This window comes from Magallana gigas, chromosome 6, assembly GCF_963853765.1.
Source record: "Magallana gigas chromosome 6, xbMagGiga1.1, whole genome shotgun sequence".
NCBI lineage: Eukaryota > Metazoa > Mollusca > Bivalvia > Ostreida > Ostreidae > Magallana > Magallana gigas.
The window spans coordinates 49698594-49723016 of NC_088858.1; the positions used below are offsets into that span (position 1 = coordinate 49698594).

A 24423-nucleotide genomic window follows, 5' to 3' on the forward strand; every position below is an offset into this window, starting at 1 on the left:
CTCTAAAGAAAGGATTGCACAATTTTATTTTATCTAATTCAGATTTTTTCCAATCACTGTGCATTCACATGATATACATAAAAAGACTTGGAAAAGAAATCTATGTCAATAATAAAAAAGGTTGACAAATTAATTCTTTAAAACATTTAATTTTTGGAATAGAGAGTATAATTCAATTTCCTATCAACAGGTGGCACTGCTACAAGATGGCTGCCAAAGTAAAGTTGAACAGACTAGAATCAGAAATTGAGAAGTGCAGAGCTGAAAGGTCGTGGTTAAAGGCTCTGGAAATAGCGAAACAACTTGCAATTAAACAACAGCATTTAGGTAAACACAATAGTCTCAGTATATATGCCATGTCGCATTATATTTTTTACATTTTTCCACAGTGTCAAGGAAAATGTCATAGGTCATACTGCATGACAAGTGACACAGTGGCGTGTCAGTGTTGCTTTAGCGGTTTCTTTACATTGATGTGCAAAAGTAAATGGAAAACTCAGTTTGACGTAGATATGTATATTTAAACTGATTAATTACACCTTGAATAGATTCTCGAATTCGCAGAATGTTATTTGATTTTGTATGGTAAAATAATACATATAAAGAAGAAGAATCTGCAGGTCTGTAGCTCCTGGTCTGAAAAAAAAATCGGATTGGTGACCTGGGAGCTAAAGTTGCTTGCATGTTTAAAATTTTCAATTTATGGCACAAAAAAATGTGCAAGTTGGACTGATTAATCTTATTTTTGAACACATTCTTTACAAATATCCGATTCTAAAATGATTATTGGACATTTCACCATACCTGTTAACCCTCCCGCATTGCGCGGGAGACTCCCGCAAAACGGCATAAAAATCTAAGATCTCCCGCATCCAACCTATCTCCCGCGCGGGAGACAAATTTCTCCCGCAATCGTATTTGTCTTCCCCATACCCCCCCCTCCCAATTCTGAATTTTTACATGCAAATTTCAACAACCACTGCGGGTTTTTCTCTGATTTTGAGCTAAAAAAGCTGCTGTGTAGCTTGAATGTATCAAAATCCATCCAAGTACTGTCTACCGTGATCATAGTATGACATGTTAAAGTCCAGTTTACTTTTTACGATTACTTCCGGTTTTGACTTCAATCAGTTACGTAAAGCACCCAAGCCACGTGCAGTGAGTCGTGACTAATTCTGTCTGGCCAGCACGGTCGGTAAAAATCAAAGTGAGTTTGGAACACTGAGTGTTTATGCAAGCTACCAATAAAAGTGAAGTTCGAGGAAAAAGTGTAAAAGCATTTCACAAGAGTTTTTAAAGTTTATAGTACCGGTACTATGAATTACAGGAATGCTATAGACATTACAACAGAGATCATTTTTAAATGATACTGGAGAAATACATGTTTTTTGTGAATTAAAAATCTGTCCTATATATAAGGCAAAAAATAATTTTAATGAATATCATTTACTGGTATTTTCTTAACTGGGTTTCACTGCATTTTCAAAATACGCAAAATAAATTTTCTGTGTTTACCCTAGATGTCAGCATGCAGTGATGGTTCAATACTCAACAATAAGAAGACTTAACGAGGCCGGGTCTAATTTGTTCTGCCCTAGATTTTTTGAATGAAATTTTTTACATGAATTTTTACTGATATAATTATTATCTTAAAATAATAAAAATAAGACATTCACCACACCGTTTGTTTAGAGGGTCATCTCAAAGTTTGATAATTTTTAACATAGGACCCTATGGGATTTTGCTTGAAATGTATCAATTTTGCTCATTTTTTACATTTTTGTAAAACTTCTGCCCTAGGGATTTCTTTTTCTGTTCTACATATTAAAGTTATTGTTAAAAGGCATTAAATGGTCAAATAAAAAAAACCTTTTACCTCCTGGTTTGTTCCAGGGGTCTTGTCAAAGTTGATTTTTGTATGCCGAATTTCCCAAATTTGTCAGATAATGGCTATTTTTTATTTGACAAAGGCGGAAATGGTGATCTTAATAGTATTATTATAGCATTCAGACATATTTAAGTAATAAATAAATATATAACATCACATATTAATGGTCATTAATATAAAATACATGGTTAATGTCTTAAAATATATGAATTAAGCTTTATTTAGGCGGGTTAAGAAAACGTGACAGAGGGCTAGGCTTGCTGAAACCTCTTCACGTTTTCGACCCGAGCCCAAATATAGCTTAAACTTCGAGACATTTATGTTTATTCCACAATATAACATTAATTTTACGCATTAAACAAGCTATTTTCAACAAATTTCGCTGAATATCTGCAATTGAAACTATCACGCCATGGCGTCAAACAAGCAAAACGATGACGTCACAATAGAAATGAAACGCTGCGCGAAAGCGTGCGTACTCGTTCTGTACTCGGCCTTGTTAATATAAAAAGTGGCACCATTGACTTCTTGTATTGTACCATGCAAACAAATTTATAGTTTTCTGAACACAACACAAGTTGTAATTGCACACAGGTAGTCAAAGAAATAATAAAATTTAAAATGATTGCAAATGCATTAATTACAATGGTAAAATAAGGTATCTAACAGTATTTTTATTATATATTTGCATTTCACGTGAAAAAACGTCGTTTATGCAAAATCTCCCCCTTAGCCAAGTTGGTAAGGGGGAGATTCTTCCATATAGCAGCTTTGAAAGGTTAACAGGTATGTTTCACTACAGATACCGTCACTGTACTTGCCTCTGATAATCTTTTAAACACCATAACCAGCCCAGTAAAGGGAAGTGGTGTGGTTTGTTTACAGGTATAAATGACGTCTCTTGATCTGCACATGAATTTAACATGCTTTAATTATTTTTTGAGGTCGGTAAGCATGTTTAATAGAAAGTCTGAGGCAAGTAAAGTGACAATATCAATTGTTAATTGCCCGAAGATTTTAATGGTACTAATTTTATTCTACAAAATTTGTGTTGAAATAAGGTTAATTATAATGTTCCAAAATTAGCACAATTTTTTGTGTGCCATAAATTGCAACTTTTTAACACAAATGGAGCTAAGCCTCCCAGGTCGTCCATCCAAATTTTTCAGACTGGGAAGTACAGACCTGCATTATTAGAAATATATAAGTCTGATAAGTCAAATAGTAAAAAAAATGTAAATTTTTTAAATAAAAAAAAAATGTTTCTCAAAAAATTTAAATAAATATGAACAAAAGACCCAGATGGATTTGAACTTATGATATGCGGAACTGATACTTTAACCACTGAGCTATGATGATATTCAACAAAATCGATTGATATATAATATATCAATATATAATAAATAACACCTATAATAGGTGTCCTGATGTTTGTCAGTCAGTCTATCTGTCTATCCATCAGTTTATTTTTTACATTCTAGCACTTTCTTATGGAAAACCAATAGCCACCGCAGTCTAACATATGCTAACAAATTGGGACCAACTCACTGAGTTTCTCATGAATTTATTGTGTTGAAAAGTTATGCGAGGAGTCCCAAGAATTTCTGTATGAATTAAAGATGTTAGACTTTTGGAAGTTTCCCATCATGAATCCCTGTAGCAAATCAGATTTTCGTTCTCTTGTGAATTTCTCTGGATGCAAAAAAGAGAATGTGTGAAAGAAGAAATCTTATTATTTTTGACATATTGTATTGATTTAAATTGTTTTTCACTGACAGGTATGTTAAATTATTTTTTAAAAATCAACAAAAAGTGATGGAAATGATAACCCGAAACTCTGACAGACTATAGTACTTAATTGCTCAAGAGAATTTACAGAATTTTCAAAATATTAGCTCAGATTTTTATGCCAAGAGCACTTAAAAAATGTTGTGAAAGATAGAACAAATATTTTTTTTGCTTTTTAGCTATCGTTTATCAAAATCAATATTACTGTAAAGGTTACCTTAATTTTCAATGCATGTACATATGCATCTAGTACTACGTTGCTTAAGAGCATTTATGGAATTTATTATTTTTCAGATTTTTATGTCAGTTTTGCAAGTGCTGAAAGCACCTTAGAAAATTATGTGAAAGACAGCATACCTCTGGACAAGAATCACAACAAAGCTTGTGAGCAACTCATAGATGTGGAGAAAAGTCTCTCCAATGTAGCCAATAGCAGCAATAAAGTAAGTCAAATTTTATGTCTGGATGAAAAATTGCCAATTAAATTTTTGTCTTAAAGCCTATACTATTTCTTTGAAATGAGAGATTAAAACTGTTAATCATGACTGATGAGAAAAATAGAAAGTAATCGAATTAGTATCAACAGTATGAAAAATATGGGGTTTTTTGCATTTGCAGCTTTCATTTGAAGCCAAACTGTTACTTGCAAAGCTACATTACTGTAAAGGTGCATATGATGAGACCCTGAGACTCTACGATGAGATCAATTTAGACAATGTCCTTACACAGAACATGTCTCCCCGAGTTCTCCAACTACTGGCAGAGTCCTTCTCCATCAAAGGTAATTCTGAACCTCACGACAGACTAATTAAACTGCCTAAAGATAACTCTAACTAGTAAAGTCCTACTCCAAGTATTTCTATACACTAATTAAACTAGTAACCAGGGTATAATCACAAAGATGCTGCTCTGTTGTGGTGTAAACAATGTACTCTCTATTGTATTTGTCAATGTTTTGAAGTCACAACAAGCTAAGTGTACCATTGATTCAAATTCAAGTTAAAATTTAATTAGAATAGAAGTAATGGAGTTTTAATATTTCTATCAAACAAATTAAGGGGGAACAGGGCATTGGAGTGTAAAATTATTTGTCAATGATTTTTTTTAAACACATAAACATTGAGATGTCCTCTACAGTATATATTATTTTCATGACTACTTTCTTACGTACCTTGCAAGCAAGATATTTTGATAGGAATTGTCCCCCTATTCTGCATTTATGATTTTTTTTTGGATGATTTCAATTTGCTGCAATAATTATTGTATTTGATGGAATTTTTTTACAAATAATATTCATTAATTTTAAGAACGGAAAAAATTTCAAAATAATTTATAAAATGTATTTGACGTCATAATGGAAAAATGACATCATAGCAACATACAATCAAATCAATTATGATGTCATAATAGAGTTAGTACATCAAAGCATCATTGAATGATAGTCACATGATCAGTGGCCTGTCTCCCCTTGAATGACCCTGTGGTTTACTCTTTGTAATGTGGTTATTTTTGCCTCCTGGTTTTTTTTTTCACCCTTCATTTGCAAACCGATATGCCCCATCTTGAATACGCCCAAACAGGGTTGTGTGATAGAAACTGTTTTGAATTGACACAGAAATTTAAGAATTGTTTTGAATTCACGCAGTCTTAAACTTGCCTACTTTTACCCAAAAGAGGTGAGAATTAAACGGGGGCAAATATTTCCTTGTAAACAATAACATGAATTTCTCTTTTCTTATGATTTGTTGTATAATGAGTTTATTATGATTGAATTCTCAGTTTATTGTTGAAATTTTTTTTATGATATTGATTCCAGGAGCTTGTTTGGAATCTAAAGGCCCCAGTACCACCAGTAAGTTCAAGGTCGCTGAGCAGGAGAAACAGGTGCTGAAGTGCTATGATATGGCAGGGGATCTAGCTCTTCTCTACATCCAAGAGAGGGAGAAAATGGCTCAGAACAACTCATCAGGGGACGAAGAAATAGACATTCTTACTGAAAATGCCATCAAACAGTCACCTCTGTTGTACATCAAGATGGGGTAAAAAGTTTACAAATATTCATATCTTATTTAAAAAACTGTGTTTGCTTTAAAAAAGTCATTTAGGAATGGCCATTGAACATGAAGATTATTTTGTGCTTTGTATTTGACAGCAATATCAAACAAGGAGTTGGGAGATTTAGAGAACTGCTCAGGGTGGTGGAATCTCGGTTCACTCAGAGTCTTCGGCAGGTACAGTGCTTTTCATCTCTTGTTTCAATGCAGCATAGTTTCACCAAACATTATAGGTAATGAAATTCTCTCATGAAAAAAAATTAGGACAAAAATCTTAACTATGATGTTCTTGTTTATTCTGTTGATTCAGGCATTAGCAAGGCAGCTAGCTGAAGTTTTGATTAGAGGCATGTGTGAGAAGACTTATATACCTATAGAAACCTATCATTCCGACTCGAACAATCTACCTCGCCCTCAGCCAAGGAAATACTCAGGGGACAAGTAGGTCATGTAACAATGAAAGGAAGGTTTTATGTGTAACACATAGCTAATATTTTTTTTAAAATGTCAGAGTTTTAATTTTTGCATGTCCATTAACACAGGCATGAGTTGGGTGGTCTGTTAATGTTTGATTATGTCTTTTTTCCCCTTTTAGTTTGTTTGTCCCAAGAGAACTTCATGAAGAAGCATTACTTCTCCTGCTAGTTGCGGAGGCCATTGTGAGTACGATACTATATTATAGTAAATGCCATATTTATGCAATGTCATTTTGGTTTCATTCCCAAACTTCAGAGGATGTGGCTTTCTGCTCATAATGTAAGGTACTGTTGATTTTGATAGGCGACAAGAGAAGCGGTGCTGAATCGATCAGTGGAGCACCAGGAAGACCGCCACATCAGCTATGAGAACACCACCGCGGTGTATGACCTGTTGGCCATTACACTGGTCCGGTGCACCCAGTTTCTCAAACTGTGTGATGTAAGCTTTCTGCTCTCGTTCAGAGTCTAGGACAGTGGTTTTGAATCATGCATGTGTTCATAAAAGTTCCATGTTCTGCGGATAAATTCTCTAAAATATTAGAATTCATCTGGAGCACATGTATGTTTTGACAACTTCTTGAGACAAATAGAAATATATCTTATTGGTTGTTATTTTTCAGTCTTTTGAGAAGGCCATGAGATTTTCATTTGAAGAGTTCCACATCTGGCATCAGTTTGCTAATGCACTTGTATGTGCAGGAAAGGTAAAGATTGACCTTAATAGTTTTTTTAAGTCTATCATAAAAGGCTTCTAAAAAACAATGATTGTAGAATTGTTAAGAGTGTTTCAAGGATTTTGGAGTTAAGAAATAATTTTTTTTTTATTAACTTTTTCTATTTTCAGTATAGCAGAGCATTACATGTTCTGAAGGAGTGTTCCAGACTCAAACCCAGGAACACTGTGGTTCTGCTGCAGGCTGCCAAGCTGTGCTTTGAGTGTCTACATCTAGTAAGTGTGTGGGTGAGGGGGCAGGTTTAGCTTCATCAGGTTCTAATGCAAAAAAAAATGTTTCATAGCTATTGTAGTTTTTTCAAAATATGTCATAATCAATCTCAAAAAGATAGGTCAAATAAACACAGTATGTTAAGCATGTATTTCACATATTCATTAGGAAATATTTTTACCATTCCAGAAATTTCACCTATTTGTTCCAGGATAAATATTTTAATGTTTAGTAATGTAATATTTCAGTATAATGATGGGATAAACTTAGTTCAGCAAGCGATAGACAGCTGTTCTGATAACCACCCCCTGATGAGCAGATTGTGTGTAGCTATGGGCATTGGTTACAGTCTGAAAGCCCAGAGCACCAAACTACAGGGAGAAAGATACAGTCTGCATAAAAAAGCACTGGACACGTTCAAAAGGTAAGGAATCATCCCCCTTCATCCCTTTAGTCTCATTGTTTCTATAGGTAGTACATACATGTACATATGACATCACTTCACATTGAAGTTCTCTGTTTGATGCAGGGCCTATGAACTGGACCCAAATGACCACCTTGCTTTATTTCACCTGGCGTTACAGCTGGCAATACAAAGACAGGTCAGTATGGGGGCTAACATATGTTTAAATTAGGTATATTACTATGAGATATATGTAAGTTGAAAGCATGACATAGATTCTTCTCTTTCTTTAAGAATTACCTGTAATTATACTTATTAAGTATTCCTTTAGTACTTTTAAAAAATTTACTCCAGCAAATTGTATCACTGAAAAAAACCTGTTTTTGCTTATTCCATGAATAGAAACACATCAAAAAGTTGTGAAGAGATCATAATAATAACTTTCTTTGTAAAATGTGTAGATAAGTGAGGCAGTCCGATGTGTGAAGATGTCACTGAGACACAAGAACGACTATGTCCACTCCCTCCACCTCCTGGTTCTCCTTATGACCTCCGAGAAGAAGTACGAGGAGGGCATGACCTTGATCAAGGCCGCCCTCCAGGAGTATCCAGACAACCTCAGTCTGATGCTGACGCGGACTAAGCTAGAGGAAGTGCTGCTGGGACCAGAGTATGCCCTCAACACATGTCGCCGCATGCTGGAGCTCTGGAAGGAACTCTACGAGACAGACGTAGATGAGTGAGTCATTGTCTACTTATGTAGGTCACATCTATTTCCTACCTCTCCATGTTATCTATCTTTACCTCCTCTTTTTTTAGAAAGAAAGATATTGCCAGTACTTCAAGGTTACATGGCACTTCAGTACTACTGTAGATCCTAATTAAATGACAGAAATTAATATACTCATAAAATTGCAAGAAACACTAATCACGGATTTTAAAATCTCACTTTTATTTTTCGAACAAATGTAAACTATATGAATCTATATAAAAAATATAGCAATCTAGGTTTTATGTTCTCACGATTTGATGGAAAATGGTTGAATCGCAGAATTAAGTACTTGTGTACAATAGGGAATGTACAGTAGTTGAGTAGTCTTATGATCAATAGCTATAGAGACTCTGCTAATATCACATATCAAGGTTTTATGAGATATATACATATTTACTATGATGACTAGGTAGACTTTGATGTGTTTAAGTTAAGTCTTGGCTCTTTCATGTATCAATAGAAAGAATTGTTTCAAGACAAAGAGGTTATTGATGAGGATGATGCAGTAAAATATGAAGCCTTTTAGGCACGAACAGTACTCTTTTGTTAAGGTTAAGTTAAAGTCGATACCATGTTTCAATTCATTATGCTAAGAAATTGATTGTAATAACATTAACCTTTTCTTTACAAAATATTTATCTTTTTTCAGCACTACTTCAGGGAGAAAATACAGAACTTTGACATCTAATGACAGATCAACATTTGACAGGAGAAGTTTTGCTCAACTACAGTTAAATGAGCTTAATGACAGGGACACTGGTAAATTGATTAATTTACTACTTCATCACTTCTTTGCTCTCTATAGCCCTTTGTCACAGTGATACTTTTATACTAATGAAATTTTGCAAATGAATTATCTTTACAATTTTTATGTAAAGATCAGATACTGTAACCTTGCAATTCACATGTGCAGAAAAATCCACGAGTTTCTTGATCAAATTCTGATCAAGGATATTTATAAAGAATGAACTTTCCATTTCCTAGATCCCCTGTCCACTGTAGAATGATCACACAGTAATGCTGAGTCTTTGTTTCAGGGTTACATTACGCATCAATACTACCGGTAGTTTATTTACAGTGTGCTTCCCATGTTTCAGGGTCACTGCGTGCAGAGTCAGTGGCTGCCTCCAGGGTGGAGCAGACCCTCTCAGAGGTGGCATCCTCCGCGGGAAGCATCCTCCACTCTCGTCCAGGGTGTCAGGAATCCTGGCTTCTCCAGGCCCAGATCTGGCTTCATCTCGGTAAGCTGAGCTCATTCCATGTGTATCTCCATCACATTGGCACCAGTAGACAAAAAGGATTGCTATTTTGAAGTGCAAGATACCTGCCTTTATTCATTGTAGTACACTGGATATTGCTGCTTATTGCACCTGATCTGTAATATTGTAAACATCAGGTTGCACCTTATCCTTATACATGTATACGGTATATTCTGGTACACTAAATTCCAAAGAATATGTAGATGAAAGAGTAAAACTCTACTGGTGTGACTTTTTTTCCAGCTGAACTGTACCTTAGTCTGGACAAGATGACAGAAGCCGAGGGCTGTGTACAGGAGACATCCTCCATCTTCCCTCTCTCCCATCATGTCGCTTTTATGGTACATGTACTTCTTGATGGAGTTTTCACTTTTAATTTTTGCATTTATTTTTGAGTGACTAAGATCTAAATTGTAAGTTTTTCTCTTGGAATATTCTTTGAAAACTAAGTACATGCACGTTTTTTAAGTCAAAAGTAAAACAAAATGAAAAAAATGAAGAAAGAATAAATGACAAATATTTTTCAACTAATGATAAGTTCTTGTGAAATCAGTTGATTAAGATAGGAAATAGGACAACCAGACATGATGGTGATAAAAGGATTTTATTTTGTGTGAAAACTTTCTGTCCTGAATATATTCATTGACCCCGATTGGAAGTATTATACATGTATATATGAAAGTGAATTTGTCATCAGAGTTATCCACTTGTAAACATGCTGATTTGTACAATGAAATATATATGTAAATTGTAATGTACCATGTCAAGCTTTTAATATTTCATGGTACCGATACTTATATTAAATGTATACAAGTATTTTACTTTAAATTCATATTTCAGAAAGGGCGAGTTTTTGAACACAAGCATAAATATGAAGAGGCAAAGAGTTGCTATGAGAACGCTTTGTCCATAAATCCTGCACACACAAAGTCTCTGCAACATTTGGTGAGTTATTTTATCAATTTCAAGACACTAATAGTTATTAATTGTGCCAGACACCTTTTTATTTGGAGAATAAGTTGATAAAGAAAAATCAATGTTGTTGTAGGGCATTGTATTACATGAGCAAGGGAACAACAAGATGGCGGAGAAAGTTTTACGCGAAGCAGTAAATGTAGATCCCACATCGCACCAGTCTTGGTGAGTAGTCAGGAGCAGGTCATGTGACCATAGCAGACAATTGATCACACACTGAACATATTGAAATGGATTAAATGAGACAAAGTAAAGTGTTCGTAAAAACATCATTTCATCTATTTTATTGTAAATAAAGAAATCAAAATACAATAACTCATCATAATTTGGTTAAATTTAATAGTTCAAGATTCATGTTGAAGGTTTCGCCTGGGTCTTGTCTTGGAGAGCCTTGGACAATCAGAAGCCGCAAGCGAATGTCACATGACCTCTTTGGGCCTGGAATCGACCAGTCCTATTGTGCCATTCTCTGTGATTCCACACATGCTGCAGTGACGAGTCTCCCAAAGTCTTTTATTTCATAGTGCAATAAATCTCCATTGTGATATTTTTTTGAGTTTATTGAACATGAAGGAAAATGGGTTTTTTTTCCTAGTCTGGAATGTGACAAATTTTTGAATGATGTAATATGGGAACAAATTTTTGTTGAAATGTGATACTAGTAATTGATGATGGAATGTGAATAGTGCATGTCTTTATATGTGATTCAGTTGGTCTGTGAGGTTTGTTCTTGTATTTGTTTACTTATTTTTATTTTGTTTTAAGTACATATATTAATACATGTAATATCATCAATTATTTGCTACAGACAAATCTCTGTAAAGTTTCAATCTATAAATAGAGTGCTGTTTTCATAAAAAGAAAATATCAAGAAATATTTCACATATCTACTTAAACATTAATATACTGGTATCTTTAGGTACATGTCCCTGTTTCATTTTATATGCATGTTTTCTAGTTTTGTTTGAATACAAATCTCCATTCAGACACTAAATAGAAATCTACTCAAGGCATTACTGCATAACATATCTACTGAGCTTGGTTATTATAGAAAGTGCTACATGTATTAATTCTTGTGCAGTTACCGTACGTTTTGCTATTGATAACTGATGATAGTATATTTTTCGGATTTATTTATTATGTGACCACCATTTTTATTTATTTGTTTTATTCACATTCTGCTGGCAATAGTCAGTGTTCACTTCTTGGGTATAATCCAAGATGAATTGCCTTGATTGCTTCTTGTTAATCTTAATGCATAATATGAATACTGTAATAAGTCCAGGTAATAGAGCAAATGATCAGTAACTTTTCCTTCTTTAGACCGATTAATTTCTAAAATTGTTAGGGTCCCTGTAAATGAAGAAAAAGTGTTTTATGCTTCATAGTCTTAGAGAGCGCAAATAGTTTTTGTTTTATGCCCAATGTTATTAGATGATATTACCTGCAATCCTTTATTACGGATACTTTTAGGGTAAACTTTTTGTAAAATTTCACCGACAAGGGTGTACAGGATTTTATCATTCTGACTTCGAGATCAGAGATATCCATTTATATTCATCACACATTTTTTTATTTTTTCCCCTTATTGTTTATTTCTACCCCAGTACAAGGAGCACAGATCAGTTGTAGTATATTTTGATAAGTTACAAGTGTGGTACATGTATTTTATGTATGTCTACAGTAATGTAATTCTCAAATTTTTGTTCAGATGTGTTTGTACCTTGTCTTAACATCATCTGGCCCCGGGGCCATAAAACTTAGATGAGCTCACTTTTGATCTAAGTCTCACTTTTCTACTATACAGTAGTTGGCCATAAGTATGTTCCCAAAATGCATATTCCTTGTGGAAAAGTAAGACTGAGATCAAAAGTGAGCTTGTCTAAGTTTTATGGCCGCGGGGCCTGTTCTTTTGTCTTTGTATCGACCTTGTCTCCACCAGCTGTGTACTGAGAAATGCAATACAAGAACCATTCCACTATCACTTTATATGTATGCAAATGCTGTGTAGAGTTTATATTAGTAAAACTGATTATCAGCTACGAAAAAATGTGATAGAATTATGGGCATTTTCCTACAATTCTTTTGTTTTTTTAACCTTCCAGAGATCATTACCATTTATCAGATTGATGAAGTCATTTACAAGAGTGGGATAAATTATTTTTATTCATTGATTAAAATATAATTGTGCTTTGTTCAAGTTTCCATTGCAGTTAATCAACTAAAGTAATAACAAGTCAATATCAATGTATATATTTTTTATTCCTAATTCATATCAAAATTTGAAATGAATAAAAGAATATAAAATGTAACAATTTATTTGGTACAAGTTTGTGCATTATGTGACATGGTGTGTTTGCAGTTTATTGTACAGAGTTTGATAATACTATAAACATTGTATAAAATACCCTTATATGATCATATACTTAAAATAGTACTGTAAACCAATGTTATCTTTATTCATGACAAAGTTATCAGTGATAATTGGGTTTACAAGACAAAACCCTTTGCATTTAAATTAATTACAAAAGACATTTATTAAAATGGACTTGTTTGATGCAAGATATAATAGCCTTGCAAAATTTCATCACACAGAAATAGAAGTGGGTTTACAATAGCTTATTGTGCAATAGGTGTATGTGTATAAAAAGGGAACAGTTTAATAATGAAAATGAAAACAAGAAGGAAGGACAAAATAAATCCAGACACCAATTGCAGTTCTCTGTGACTGATATCTAATATCTACCATCTTCTGACACATTAAGCGCACTTTAATACTGATTGTTTGTAAAAACTTGGCAACAATAAATGTTGATGATGTGGGGAGGACTAATTTTACCCTGCTCCCACTTAACGACTAGATTAGAAGGAGTAACTATCACAGACAAGACGCTATTCAAACACTCGTCAAAGCAAACATAAACACAACACTGTTTTATAAAATGGGGGAAAAAAAGAAAAAAATTCTTCTTCAGTGGAAGATGCAGGAAGAGCGTTTTGTTTCAGGTAATGCTGAACAATCCTATTCTGGTTTCAAAATAAAAAAAACACAAATCGAGCACTACAGAGCATCCTGATTGTTGTAAAACATGAATCTGGGTCGAGACAAATCGCAGTAACACATCATCAGTTGTAAAAATTGCAGTTCTAATAGTAATCTGTATTGAAAGTAATCTAGCTGAGCTGGAATGGGACACTGGTGTATTGTCATAATGGGAAAGGGAGGCAACCGAGGGCTGGTGGCGTTATGTCTGGTAGGCGCTGGTGAAGAAGAGGCCGTGCTGTCGTCCCATGTTGGACACAGTACTAGGGATGGGATGCTGAAAGGTTTTCTCATACATTCCGGGACCCGGAACTTTCTGTTAAAAAATTAGTAACAGTGTAAAAATCAAATTATAAGACATGTGTTCTTTCAAATCGGAAGGTATGGGGTTAAAAATGAACCGTGGTTGGCAATTCATCCAATCTGATTCAAATTAGCATTCATCCAATCTGATTCAAATTAGAACTTCCATCCGCTCCTCGGGTTTTGATATGTCCCATGGTAGGACCATCGAAAACCGTGGAGCGAATGGAAGTTCTAGTTTTACATTAGATTAGCTGCTTTTTATCTTCCTAATAAGTCAAGTTCTGCAAACAAATATTTTCCATGAAGTTCGATATAAAATTTGGACTATACTTGTGTCATTCTCATTTTAGAACCATTTTAACAAGACTTGGACTTTCAGTAGGACGTAACTATTAATTTCTTGCGTCAGAACAAGTTAAAATGAAAAGCAATAAAATAGACAGGCCTACGTCACGTTGCTGTTTGACACAACTACCCAAAGTCCAAGCTCTTGTTTAAATAATTCTAAATTACCTCGATCCTGGAACCTGTAATTCTTCATTTATTTGATAATTTAGTTATTTAGTTCTTGTGAAGAGCCATTCAAAGCACGCCAACCCTTATTTTCATTTATCCATATTTTATCTCTCCTTAAATTAGAGAGGAATCTTATCATTTGAATATATATGAAAGTCCTTCACCAAAGGATGCTTTGTACAAGGTTTCGTTGAAATTGGCCCAGGTGTTTGAGAAGATTTGAAAATGTAAAAAGGCAACACGCGGTCCGGTCAGCTTGTTGGACACAGGACAAAGTCATCCCTCAAGTTATGAGCCAAACATAGTGAATGGCCGTCCGTTTCTGAATTTGAAGGGTTGATATTTGTTTTTGTAATGATTATATACATCTGCACGTTGTTTTCTTTCTTCTTTTGGATTTCGAATTAACGTACTAACCGTGTGTGAACTCGAAAATCGTGGGGTTCTAGATTTGAAGCTGGATGATATCGCCGTGTTGGATCGCTGGTGCCTGTGTTCATAATTCCCGGGGCCGGGGCCATCCCTCTGGAATCAGAACCACAGCAAATCATAACCATCGCATAAATATAAACTAGTCGCAGGACCATAAAAGATGATAAAAGTTTTAAAAGAACAAAACAATTATTCAATATATATTATTGACCGATACTCACAGGTCTAAATGGTAATGTCGGAAATCTCTTGTGCTGCGATTTGAACATATAATGTCTACAAAATGTATAAAAACATATAAATTATAAAAAGGTAATTCATTTATAATATATATATGGGTACATGTAGTCGAGTTATACATAAGGTGAGTTTCATAAATTATTCATAAATGATACAATATGTATATTACATTATATTAATTTAATGTTCTCCTTTACACGGATATGCGTAGACATGGAATGCATGCAGTATCAGTGCAGGTGCGTGGAAAAAAAACAACAGAAAAACAAGGACTGGGAGCGACTCACTTGGACGATTGTCTGTCTGTTGTCAGTGTCAGGTATTTCTCCATGTCATACTGGCCCGGACTTACGTTTATATCCTGGAAATGGTGTCAAAAGTTTCCAATAATAAGAAATTGCATACGTTCCAAAGATTCTGCAATCAAGTTTGCGTAAAACAATACTTTTTATTTATTCAGAAACATTAATCATATAAAAATTTGTCTATTTTATGACTACTCAGTTACCAGACGCATACTGTGCCTATTAGTTTTGAGGTTCACGGTCGGATATGATACACATGTGATTTACGTAATCACATGTGATAGTTTAAGGTAAGCGTAAACGCAGATGTCGCCTTTTGTTGCAGTATTTACTACACCGTAATTAAGGAGCGTGTTTTCTGTGACAATGTACCACAGTGATATGTACCGGTATAAAAATAGTATATGTGAGATTTTTTACCCTAAACACACAACTTTTTTTTTTTCAGGCCTTATCAATAATAGAACCGTTTTAAAAAGAGCTTGGACTTTCTGTGGGATGTAAACTATCTAGTTTGCTCATCAAAACAAGCTGTCAAATATTGACCTGCTTTCTTCTAATTCGCTAAGAGAAATTCATTAATATTCATGGACTGTCAAAACCGGAAAAATTGTTTGTCAAGATCTGCTCTGCTGTGTGAAATTGACGCTGTTTCAGCGAAATATACACCTCTGGGTGAAGTCGGGCGAGTGTAATTGCGTTCAATATATTCAAATCTATTAGCCAATGACTGGACAGTAAAGCATGAGTAGACCCCGCCTTCGTCAAATCGGAGTTTTCCACGTACTGCCCAAAGTTCAAGCTCTTGTTAAAACGGTTCTTAACAGGTTGCTCGCACCCATTTACTAGCATACGTCTCTATCTAAAACAGGGGGTACAATACCTAACACTTTTAAAAACATAATGTTCTAATGAAGTAACATCATGTGCCTGTATGTCTCAAGTAATGAATACAATCAATCTTCTAAACAGGTGGCTTCGAATCGTCATTTTTATCAATATACGCGGGGTATTTCTTTTTTTTTTTAAAGTGACAAAGTTTACTAAATTGTGACAGCATAAAGTGATAGTGACTGAATCTTATATGTCTCTGATTGGGAGACAGGTACCACGTGATCTGTGTAACCGTGTGTATGTCTCCTATTGGATGACAATTTTCACGTGATTTGTTTAACATCGTGTACATGTGACATCCTCTCTTACTTGGAAGGCTGTCTTGTTGCTGTCATTGACAAGAATCGCTCTGTTTCGTATGCATTAGGACTAACGTTTACGTCCTAAAATTCATCAATAAGACTTGAAAGACGTACTTATACATTTACCAAACAAATTTTAACATATATCAGACAAAACACAGCCAATGTGAGGATGACCGACCTTGTCTTTGTGTCCTATGACGAGGAAGTTCTGTTTACTTCTGTCGGTGGCCTTGAAGTTGTAGGTAGCAGGTGCTTGTTCTAATCTAAGTACAGGGAGAAATTATACAAAATCAAAAATTGATTTCTTAAAAATTACAGAAAAGAATAATGTGCATGCAATATGGATTGCAAGTAAAATCAACATTTGATGATGCAGGTATAATATCACCGACTGCATGGACTGTGTTAGTTTCCGTTTTAGTAACAGCCAGATCATTGTTATAGATTATTTAAAAACTTTTAAATAGCACAAGACTGAAAAGGATTGAACAGGCAAATGTGTTATCAATTAATGTTATAACGTTTAGTACCGAAGTACCAATAATAGACACTTTACAAAATATAGCACCAACTATTACAAGTGTAAGACTTCCTTGTGTTGGACTACCATACATGGTATACCGTACAGAATCTACATTGTCTTACCTATCTAGGAAGGGTTGAAACTCGTAAGCCCCCGGTAAGAGTATCGCACCCTTTCCGTGGGGGTGGGGGTCTATTTTTCTTCCGTCAGACTTAAACCTGTAGGTATTTTGTCTTCTCTGTAAATCTTCTAGAAATGTCCCACTCTCGTAGGCACCAGGGAGGGGAGTTTCCTGCGATCAAGAAAAAAAGAAGAAAATAAATTTCAACTTCCAACAGATACATATACTTGTATTTTACTTCATCCTAAATTTCAGGCTTTGGCCAATGATTTCTTAATCAACTACATAGTTGGTCTGGCATTTTGAATCAAAATTATCGACTTCGTGGCGAATTTCACATCAGAAAAAATGTTCCCTTTTTAGTTTTCTACCCTTTTATATATCAAAATAATGTTGCAAGCATAAGAAAGGTCATGAAAAACTGTCCCATCCTTGAATCAAACAGCTATATCTGATACAGATTTAACTTTGATGGGCAATTACAGGTCTTCTTTATAACTACGTAACCTTTTCAGTGAAATAAAAACAACACAAAACTGGCGTTTACACAACAGTTGTATTTTACGATTTCCAACTTGAGTGCAAGAAATCGATGTGTGTTCTGCAACTTCTGCTATCAATGTCAGAGGAAGGGTGTATTGATCTAAGAGCAGTCATTAGGGACTGCAAAATCATAAATCTAGCGGACCTTACCCTGCCTGATTAGCGACTTGATTGCTGACATTTGTACTAAAGGGTTCAGAAGAATAGTTTAATCTTTAGAGATGTCGTGTGTCACTCTATAACCTAGGGATATCGCCAGGAACATTTACGATGTCGTTCAAACTCAAATTCCGCATACTGTTTTTTGAAGAAGATTGGATTGTTTTAGTTTCTTCGGAGGTATTAGTTTATTTATATCTCCCGTCGGAGAACACTTATTTAATAAGCCATATTACTATTGTACTCACACAACCAGTAACAGATCCACTCACACTTCGTGAACAATTTCACTCCCACCACGTGACATGTAGGCTATCCACTTACACCACATGACATTTAGACAGTTCCACTCACACCACGTGACATGTAAGCTATCCACTCACACCACATGACATTTAGACAGTTCCACCCACACCACGTGACATGTAGGCTATCCACTCACACCACATGACATTTAGACAGTTCCACTCACACCACGTGACATGTAGGCTATCCACTCACACAACATGACATTTAGACAGTTCCACTCACACCAGGTGACATGAAGACAGCTCAAGTAACGCCAGGTGACATGTAGACAATACAATCGCATTACATGAAATTTAGACAGTTCCACTCACATCACGTGACATGTAGACAGTTCCACTCATACCACGTGACATGCAGACAGTTCCACTACTACCACGTGACATGTAGACAGTACCACTCACATCACACGACCTTCTTTACTGACAACACCTATACTTAACTCTGAGACTGCAGTCACATCATGTGACCTGACATACTAATCACGCACATCATGAGCCGCAACAGTAAAACAGGACCTGGATAAAACTTCAAAGAATTTTAACTTTCTTCCAATGGTCTCCTGTCGGTTACCATTGATTTAATTCAAAAATTGCTGTTTGGACAAACGTTTTGAGACCATTAATTATTATTACTACATAACAGAACCGTTTTGTTGGTCATCACGTTGGGACGCAGTGATGTAGAATCTACTGATCCACGCATCATGTTACTGGTTCAGTCACAACCAACACGCTCAGTGATGCAGCGGCTGCTCTGTATTCAAATGTCATATATACATTTACTATCTCATACTCCATAGTTTGAATTGGATCGCTGCATCAGTCATCCCCAATTCACATAACAATGAATGTCTAAAAAAGCAAGCATTTATTTCCTGAGTGCAGTCCACAACAACGTTTACATGGTCTGGACTTTTTTGCTATCTGTTCCTGACGTACCCATTTCCACAGAGTTGTTCCTAACTACATCAACTTAAAGACATCACACAAGAGCAGGACCATGCTGTTACACTCACCCTGATGTAGGTTCGTCACCACCCCCATGCTGTTACACTCACCCTGATGTAGGTTCGCCACCATCCCTCCCTCTCCGTGACCGGGGTCTCATACTCGTCACCCAAGGCCTTCCTTTTCTAGAATCAGAACAAACGATAGGAGAATGGTACGTTAAATCAGCTATAGTTATTCAAGTATGCATCGCATATCAATGTATTTATAATTGTATAATATCATAATGTAATATAAAACCGCGCGCGGAGTAGTGCCGCTACCTTACCAGCCACGGGTGTCTCAGCTGATTATCCTCTGGGGGCGTGCTGGCGGGTCGGGTCACCGTCTTCTTTGCCTGGGCCGGAGGGGTCATATGTGGGGTAGTCAGACGGGAGGTTTTCTCCTGCACGGGTGTGAGGGGGGTCGCGTGTGTCAGGCGGCTAGCCATTTTGAATGAATATTTACCTTTTTTAATTCGATCGATTCACACCTGGTTGGATTGCGTCCTTAGAGACGGAAGGCGTATCACGTGGCCTGCAAGATTAACTGAAATGTTTTTGTGCGATATGTAATGAAAGAAAATATTTTAGCAGTTTGTTGGATTTAAATGTCCGCACTTCGCATGTCTGATACGAGTGAATGCGTCTAATTTCAATCAATACATCGATCAAATTTAAACGTACCGAATAAGCGCTTGCTGATTTTTTAAAGAACATATAAATTGAATTAATTTAATATCTAATGACAGCTTAGATTTTATATTCGTATAAAGTATTAAAACTGCAGTGATAATGGCGTATGTTTTTTTTAATAATGTGTGTGATGAAGTGTTTTAGATAAAATTACACGCTCATATTAAACAAATAGAATTCAAAAACAGATATCACAAAAAACTTTGAAATGGAAACGTCATAGCTATTATAGGTTATTAGATCTATGTAAATTTACTAATTACGATATAAGAATATCATTATTTACAAATTACAATAGTAACAATTATTACGTATTACATTGAAATTACTCCTCGGGTAAGATGCCTGATTGCCATTTTCTAGGTACCTGTCCCTTTTGAAAAGATGAAAGGGAAGGTTTTGTGTTCCAAATAGGTTGCTTTTGTGTTCCAACAGAGTTTTTAAACCTGTTAGTACCATTTAGAAACAAAAAAGTTGATTGCAAGGAGTAATAATGTGTTTTTTCTTATTCCCATTTGCAGGGGGATAGGTGATACATATGAGTTGAATTCTCCTTTATGTAGTTACTAAATGTGAATATTTCAATGTTTTTACATCAGATAGGGATAAAGGTTTCTTGTTATAACTGATTTTTAAAGAAAAAATGTCTTTTGGGTTGAAAGAAGTCATGCATGATGTATCTTAAAAACCTTACAGAAACAGGTTAAGGTGATTCAGCCGGGAAAGGGGGTAATACTTAAACAGCCATAACTTTTTTATTTTTCAATGAAATCAGACCAAATTTGAAAGGTTTTACTCAGAATTGCATGAACTTTCTGATTTTAAAGTGTTTTGGTTAAAGAGAAACAAACTCTAAAAGTTAAAGGTGGCAGGGGATAGTTTCGAACGTTTGAAATAAAGGGAGAACCTGAGGTTTGGCTGGTTATTTGAGGGGTATAAATTGCTAGAATATTTATTGCATTCATTTTGTGGATAGAGGAGCTCATGTCAATTTCATTGATATATGACACTTTATTGCTGGTAGCACTTTTCATCAGATATGGAATGAAAATGCGAAACTGTGGCCAAAATTTTCACTTTCAGTTTTGTGCTTGAAAAGTAGGGTGGGTTCAGAACACGAAATTTCACTCGAAAAGAAGGTGATTGACCCCCCATCAATTGGTGATTATTTGCATGGGTATACATTAAGCTACCAATCCTATGGTAGTTTATGGCAGTTGCTCGGGACTGGAGCGTGGTTCTGGACCCGTGAACATGTGAAAAAGGGCAATTTTTCAAAAAAATTTGAGACCGTCCCTGGCTATTCTCTATAGTGCTATATGTAAGTTGTACTTGTTTTATTCTGAAATGTTTAAAAATTCTCAAGAGTTGGGACCACGTGTTCCCTGCATGCAAACCAATTTTAGCAAATTTAAAAATCCACTGAAAAATTAAATCACATATATGAGCACTATCTGCCTCACATTTCATCGACCAAAAAAACTATCCCCTGCCACCTCATATATTCAACAGCCAACTCTCCGCCATCATCATCATTACGGGCCGCCGGAAGGCGGTCCGTTATGGGAAAAGAGTACCAATTCATTTCCCATAGGGCTCAATGTTAACCTAAACCCACCTGGCTAGTTTGCTATTATACTTACAGACATATCCTTGGTCACATTTGAAAGTTCATTCCAAGCACTAACACAAAATCAATAGAAATACATAGGGTCCCATGGCGTTTATAGGTCAAAATTGAGCTTGTTTACAACTTACAGCGATCCGCAGCAAATAAATCCAAGTCCCAAAATTGACACCCATCCCCTATTTCAACCCCTCTTATTTCTTCACTTTTTGCAGTACTTCTTCAATCCATCATTCATTTTAAACAGTGATAAATTTACTTTGAAATAATCATTATTTCAGCAATTAATTCAGCCAATCACCTTAGCCATACCTTTTTCTGCGCGGCTCAATCTTGTATTAACACTTCTCTGATGTCAACATCCGGTGCATTGGTACTCTCATTCCTATATTTTTTGATACACATTTAAATATTGTTACTGCGTTTCTGCGGGATAGTTCTTTTTTATTAGAATTAATACTATGCTTATTTTTATGAATTAAAAGTCAATTTGCGTGTAGAAATATGTTTATGCCTTTTAGAAAATATCACATATTTTTTCTTTTCCTCGTAAATGAAAAGTAGGTCAAACTTAGTAAATTGTCGTATTTGGCGCGTTTTTATCGAGACTATAATCTATTCGGAAAATATCGGAGTTCTTCATTCTTTTCAAAACAATGCATCAGGATCGGTATGCGGGACATACTAAAGACCTAAAATATTAAAGACCTGAATGTCATTAAATTTTATATGAATGATATTTTTGAATTTCTATGTGCCGTGTCAAATAAAAAGAGTTTGTGTGTGTATTTATTATATTTCCATGTAAAATGTGGTAGAAAATTTCATGAAATGACATTATATCAATTATTTACGCAAGAATATGACAGAAATGAATATTGAATTGACTGGAAAATTTGAACTAATAAATTTTTATTCTATTATGAGGTCCCTTGAAATCATGCTAATACATTAAGTTTTCATTCAATACAATGCAACCAAAATAACCCAAAATGGTTTGAAATACATAATCTCCAAGAGAAAAATGATGAGTTGCACTTTGTATTAGAGTAATGTGCAAATCAATGTGTTCTCCATTACTTTATACTATGGCAATGATCATACAATTTCCGTTAGAAATGCTTACAGTAACGAAATCGATTCTTTAAGATAATAGTAAAATGTTAAACTTCAAAACAAGTTGCTGAAAGTATATTAAAATTTACCATAAAAATTAGAACAACCAACTCTTATTTTCTTCTTTGTGGTGTGTTTTTATGTAAACAACCAATGATTCATACAACAATTATATTTTTTGCGGCCCATTTGACGCTTACGTCAATATGATTTCTTGTCTGAACTTATAATCCATCTATCATCTCCTCACGCATGCGTCTCTGATGACAGTGATTTGTTCCCATGGGTTATCGAGATCATTACTGCAAGAAACATGACATTAACACAAATGACCGAAAAGCCTTCAGTTTGCACACAACTTCTCTAGAAAAGAATTCAGAGAACGAAAAAACGAAGAATGCAAGTTCAAATTCATTTCTTGGATATTCTTGCTCAATACAAATCGTTAGAAAAAATCTGCTAAAAAAGATCTCTCTGTATATGTTTATGAAAACGTTATACAAAGAAGCAATGCCAGTGATCCCTACATTGATTTCAAATCAATTAAATTAAAGTAATACCCCCCCCCCCCCCCCCCAAAAAAAAAAACATGAAGTGAAATTGTCGAGTTTTTCCTTTTGAATTTTTCTAAACAGATTCATTAAAGGGAGCAAGTAAACGTCATTAGCCATTTTGGTGATATTCCTTTCTATAACGACTTCTCGCCAAAGGTTCACAAAAGAAAGAAGTCAGCCGCTTGATGCCCGTGGGACCGAGCTCTGAGTTCACAAAACCCACGGACAAACCGAGAGTCAGCGTATTCCTGGGTCCTTTCAATGCATGCTAAAAGATTTTCCGTGTGACTGGTGCTGTCACGTAATTCAAATTATTCCTCGCCATTCACCGCCTAAGCATCTCCTCTATTCTGCCGTTTTCTCCCTTCTTGCTCTTCTCCCGCGCTGATTTATTTGTCAAATTAGATATATCAAACTGGATCTGACAATGTTAAGGCTCCAAATGGAGACAGTATTGCTAATCAGGAGTTCCTTTTATTCTTTCTTTCGTTCTGCTACAAAAGCGCTTTATTGATTACAGGGAGAAAGTAATCAAATTATTTAGAGATGACAGAAAGTAAAGTTTCTACCAGCAGTGAATGTGAGGAGTCGGATCTGTAAACTATAAAACTGAATAAGGAATTAACGGAATTAACAATACATTATAGTATTCTACACCCTGACCTGTGTAAAGGTAAGATTCGCTCCATGAAATCGCCGAATTTTTTTTTCGCCGAGAAAAAAAAGCAGAGAGAGAGAGAGAGAGAGAGAGAGAGAGAGAGAGAAAGAGAGAGAGAGAGAAAGAGAGAGAGAGAGAAAGAGATTTTTTTAAACAATGATATGCTCCCGGCGGAAGTTGTTCCGGATGGCCCCATCCGCAAAGATTCCCATACATTCCGTATTCATGTTTTGAGTCTCAATGGGGGATCGTAAGAGATGTTTTTTTTACAGCGTGGGTGACTTGTATCTCTGTAGGATGGGCGTCGACACCAGCCTACAGGAGAATGTGGTGGCGGCGGCCTGCGTGGTGCTGGTGGTGGCATTCATCGTCTTCCTGTTGGTTGTGGCCCGCTCAGTGATCGTCAAGTGGCCCCGCCTCACGGAGGAGGAACTGTTAGAGGTGGAGCCGATGAACGATGAACGTCTGGTCCGACAGTCCTGCAGTGTGGATATAGAAAATCTGGAAACCGACGGATTTGTTGAACACT

At 35.5% G+C, this 24423-nt stretch overlaps 2 protein-coding genes across 3 annotated transcripts; one reads left to right on the forward strand and one right to left on the reverse strand.

The window, feature by feature from the left end:
- Positions 1 to 187: 187 nt before the first annotated feature.
- On the forward strand, positions 188 to 13661 carry LOC105342398 (tetratricopeptide repeat protein 7B). The gene is made up of 19 exons (XM_011449341.4): positions 188 to 327; positions 3971 to 4119; positions 4295 to 4457; positions 5493 to 5715; positions 5829 to 5907; positions 6041 to 6171; positions 6326 to 6389; positions 6511 to 6648; positions 6830 to 6913; positions 7054 to 7158; positions 7402 to 7577; positions 7683 to 7755; positions 8018 to 8295; positions 8978 to 9087; positions 9426 to 9569; positions 9831 to 9928; positions 10428 to 10532; positions 10636 to 10727; positions 10925 to 13661. The coding sequence occupies exons 1-19, from the start codon at positions 207 to 209 to the stop codon at positions 11055 to 11057; spliced, it is 2466 nt and encodes an 821-aa protein (XP_011447643.3). The 5' UTR covers positions 188 to 206; the 3' UTR covers positions 11058 to 13661.
- LOC105342399 (protein STPG4) lies at positions 12804 to 19778 on the reverse strand. Of its 2 annotated transcripts, none has more exons than XM_034467363.2 (8): positions 19534 to 19778; positions 19316 to 19390; positions 17249 to 17418; positions 16782 to 16866; positions 16608 to 16681; positions 15081 to 15135; positions 14845 to 14952; positions 12804 to 13921 (listed from the first exon to the last, which is right to left on the reverse strand). In XM_034467363.2, exons 1-8 carry the CDS (start codon positions 19693 to 19695, stop codon positions 13808 to 13810), a joined length of 843 nt encoding a protein of 280 aa, XP_034323254.1. In that variant the 5' UTR covers positions 19696 to 19778; the 3' UTR covers positions 12804 to 13807. The 2 variants fall into 2 exon arrangements, with proteins under 2 accessions (XP_034323254.1, XP_034323253.1); XM_034467362.2 differs by lacking the exon at positions 16608 to 16681 and adding an exon at positions 15387 to 15460 and having other exon boundaries at positions 19534 to 19775.
- Positions 19779 to 24423: the final 4645 nt, after the last annotated feature.